Raw genomic sequence first — 4,216 nt, forward strand, 5'->3', positions numbered from 1 at the left:
ACAGAGAAACAATAGAAAGATCCACACATTTTTTCCGTTTTATTTTAAAAACTCATAGTTATTACCTACATGTGGTAAAATAAGTTTATGTTTGGTGTCATGCTAACTACACCTATAGGAGGCGCTCTTGTTACAGCCTCAAGTTGAAGCTTTTACTCCACATGTACACGCGCACAGTGCGTGTGGGCGCCCAAACCCTGGCGGCACAGTGATTGTTATTAGAAGACAATGGCAGCGCGCTCCACCACGCGCATCTCCACACAAGCACTCGTCATGCGCGTGCACGTGCAACGTTCCAAGTGGTCAAACAATACACTCTGAGGCGCGTGCCCTTGATGGCCTATGCGCTCCATTGCACGCGCGCCCTACACACACACACTCTGAGGTGGTGGTGCGCTTTTACGCACAAACTCAGGTTGGTTTACTCATTCCGTGCGCGTGTGCGTGCGTGAGACAGGACACAGTCACATGGGGGGGAATTTGGAGAGAGCGTGCACGCGCGTAAATACCGAAACGCGGGGAGATTAGTGGGCGCGCGGAGAGAAAAGATGAAAGGTTTCTGTTGCTGGAGACCGGAAAGGTCGACGGCGCGTGAGCTCCGAGAAACGGAGACTGAGGGAAGAAGCGCGCAGAGGATTTGTCAACAAAGAAGCTCCTCCTCTCCGTGACGCAGCCCACTACTCGGAACCTCCTTAATTACTAATTTCTCTACATTCAAGCCGTGATCGCTCCCTCCTCCCCCCTCTCTCTCCATCCACGCTCCTCTCATCCCGCTCCTCCTTTCTCTCGGTGTCTTTCGTTTCCAGCCCGGATAACGGAGGCGGACGCGCTTGGAGTGACTGTAAATACTATTTTTTCCTTATTATTATTTATTCTCCGGGATTCTTTTTCTTTTCTTTTCTTTTTTTTCTTCTGGCCACCGGGCATGGAGGATGTAAAAGACCCGCCGACCGTCCACCGGTCCTCCTCCTTCAGCATCAAGAGCCTCCTGCTGCCCTCCAAGTGCGAACGCTCGGACTCGGTCGCCGCCGCCACAGTCGTCCCCGTGAACCTCTGTCCGTCCCCGGAATCCGACTCCGACAAGTCGCTGCTGGAGCCGCCAGAGGTGGTGGACTCCGCCGCCGCTCTGGAGCCCGACAAAGTGAGTAAGGAGGAACAGGGGCTGGAAGAGGAGGAGGACGGAGGGGGAGGCGGCGGCGGAGGAGGAGACGACTCCAAGGCAGCAGCGGAGCAGAACAGCAACGGCAAAAACGGGAAGTACGACAAGCCGCCTTTCAGCTACAACGCCCTGATCATGATGGCCATCCGACAGAGCCCCGAGAAGCGGCTGACGCTCAACGGCATCTACGAGTTCATCATGAAGAACTTCCCGTACTACCGGGAGCACAAGCAGGGCTGGCAGAACTCCATCCGGCACAACCTCAGCCTCAATAAGTGCTTCGTGAAGGTGCCCAGGCACTACGACGACCCCGGGAAGGGCAACTACTGGATGCTGGACCCGAGCAGCGATGACGTTTTCATCGGAGGGACCACCGGGAAGCTCCGCCGGCGCTCCGCCACCTCCCGGGGGAAGCTGGCCATGAAGCGCGGGCTGCGCTTCGCTCCGCTCGGGCTGGGGATTAACGAGAGGGCGAGCAACCCGCTGTACTGGCAGATCTCTCCGTTTCTCTCCCTCCATCACCACCATCACCACCACCCGCACTACAACGGCTCCTCACCGGGATTCCTCAACCAGGCGGCTGGCTACGGCTCGCTGCTGCCCGCCGTGGAGCAGCTGAACAACGGGGAGCTGGGGCGCTCCATCCTCGGCGGCTCCGCGGCGGGCGCGCTGGGTTTAACGAACACGTACGGCATGAACACGTCCCCCGTCGGGCTGCTGTCCGGACAGACCGCCGGATACTTCGTGTCGGGGAGCCAACACGCCGCCGCGGCGTCCGGGCCCCCCGGTGGGGGCCCCCCGCCTCCGCCTCACCCTCCGCCGCACCTCCAGCAGGGCGCGCCGGCGTTCGGCGGCCTGTCGAGCAGCGGCTCCCCGCAGAGCCTGCTGTCGGACTCCCTGAGGAACAGCTCCATACCGGCCTTCTCCCCGGGCATGTCCGCGGGCTTCCCCGGGGTGCTGTCCCACCAAAAGAGGGTAACTCCTAACGCCTTCCTGAACTGAGGACGCACGAGGAGGGACGTCACGCAAAAGGGAGAGAACGTTTGGGGGGGAGGGGGGGGGGGTAGTTTACCGACTGCAAAAATATATTTGCAGGTTTTTTGGCCATATTCAGCCCGGAAGTGACGCGGGTTTATCTGGATTATTTTTCTGCGCTTTGGACTAAAAAAAGGAGAAATGTTTTGTTACCGCGGGTTGTACAACTGTAAACTAGACTTGCCAAAGGTAACACTATAAGTATATTTCAAGCTATTTATATCTTGTACAAAGATTTTCAGGACTTTCTTCTAGTTGTTTATTTATGTTTTGTATTTATTGTATTTAATTTTGGCTCAGTGTATTCTCTCAGTATTAAGTCGATTAATAAGACAATCACAGGGTTAATAATTATTATTTATGAATTTTGACTCAATCAAAAGGAGAAAAGACAATCAGAAAAAAAATGTTTTATTTTATTTGAGAGGGAAAAACTTCTGGAAAAAAGTTTGTGAGTAGAGAAATAATTAAATGACGCCTTAAAAGCAGCAGGAAGAGAATAAATCAGGGTTTTTACAGGAAAAAGAAGCCTACAATTCATATCTTACTCAGGTTCAACCCCGAACAGGCCTAACGAGAAGAAAAATGATTATTATTGTGACAATCAAAGTCTTTCCTGTGAAGAGTTTCCTTCCAAAATGACAATATCCAAACAAGCCCCAATCATTAACGGATATTCATCTCTTTTTGGAAAAGAACTCTTCCCGTGAATTTATGCAAATCCGTGAACTCTTTCTGTTCCCTGACCTTATTTGTAGTTGTGAGCGTGCGCGTGGTCAGGCCTGTATGTGGGGAAAACCCTCCTGCGCATGTGCGCACACGCACCTACCACACAGTCGGGTTCAAAGATGACACCTTTACTGCGGTTCTGACCCGCTCATCCGCTTCGGAAACCCGGAGAGGTGTCGGGTCGGCGCCCCCCTCCCCCACGCAACACACTCGTACGTGCGCACGTGCATGCAGTACCTTCAAACAAGCGACCCCTCGCATCTTTCTGCTTTTGATTTAAAACATTTTTATAAAACCGCATTTTGCGCACTTTTTTCAGCCACAACAAACGCAAAAGTGAAGCCGCCGCAGATTTCTGATCATCACTCAAACTGCACGACAATCAAAAACCCGGAAGAGTGTGGAATCTGCTGCATATGCAGACATCAACATTTTATTTTGGCATTATTACATTATTTATGCGACAGAAATGCGACAAACTTCATGTTTATTAAAAAAAATCGCAACAGACTGGAAGTGATGAAAACCCAAGTTTGTCTAAAATAAATAAATAAAAACTTTCAAAATAAAACACATTTCATTCAACTTAATTTCTTTTTTTTAATAAAAAAAACCCCATAGTCTTGTTTTTCGTTGTGCCTAAAGCTCAAAGCAGAAAAAATAACAAACAAATAGAAAAAATAATAATATAGACTTTAAAAAGCATGAATTTGATGTCATAAACAGTTGTTGTGACACTCCAAATTGTCTGGAATTTGGAAATAAAATATAATTTTTGATTAAGGATACCAACTAAAGTTTAACCTATAGATAATGCTGTAAAACCACATTAATAGTCATTTGAAAAACAATTTTCTTTATCAACTTTTGTATTAACTCAAAGTTTTCCAAACAACTTGTGGGTCTAAAAGAGGTGAAACTAAAGTTGGAAACATTTTTTTTTTCTGGACAAAATTAAAAAAAGTGAAAAATACATTTACTGAAATGTTCCACTTGAATCTTTGAAGCGCTGAAGTATGGATCGGTGGGTATTGATCTCAGGTCAGCACAGTTCCAATGGGCTGACGGCCTCTGCTGCTGCAGACTTTGCAAATTAAAGCTTTACAGGCAAAACACCACGGAGATAACACCTAAATACAACAAAAAACATTTCTGATGGGAAATCCTTCCAGTGGGGGTAGTTTATTTTTCTCACTGGAATGAAAGGCTTCAGGCCTTTTACTGCAGTTTGGATTCAGTGTTTTCTGGATTGGAGGTTTTTCAAAATAAAGTCAAAGTGGAAGCTGCTATATT

At 48.7% G+C, this 4,216-nt stretch overlaps 1 protein-coding gene across 1 annotated transcript; it reads left to right on the forward strand.

The window, feature by feature from the left end:
* Nucleotides 1-398: 398 nt before the first annotated feature.
* Nucleotides 399-4,210, forward strand: foxg1b (forkhead box G1b). Its single transcript, XM_024296490.2, has one exon. It carries the CDS (start codon nucleotides 926-928, stop codon nucleotides 2,159-2,161), a length of 1,236 nt encoding a protein of 411 aa, XP_024152258.1. The 5' UTR covers nucleotides 399-925; the 3' UTR covers nucleotides 2,162-4,210.
* The last annotated feature ends 6 nt before the right edge of the window (nucleotides 4,211-4,216 follow it).

This window comes from Oryzias melastigma, linkage group LG15 (genome assembly GCF_002922805.2).
Source record: "Oryzias melastigma strain HK-1 linkage group LG15, ASM292280v2, whole genome shotgun sequence".
Classification (NCBI taxonomy): domain Eukaryota; kingdom Metazoa; phylum Chordata; class Actinopteri; order Beloniformes; family Adrianichthyidae; genus Oryzias; species Oryzias melastigma.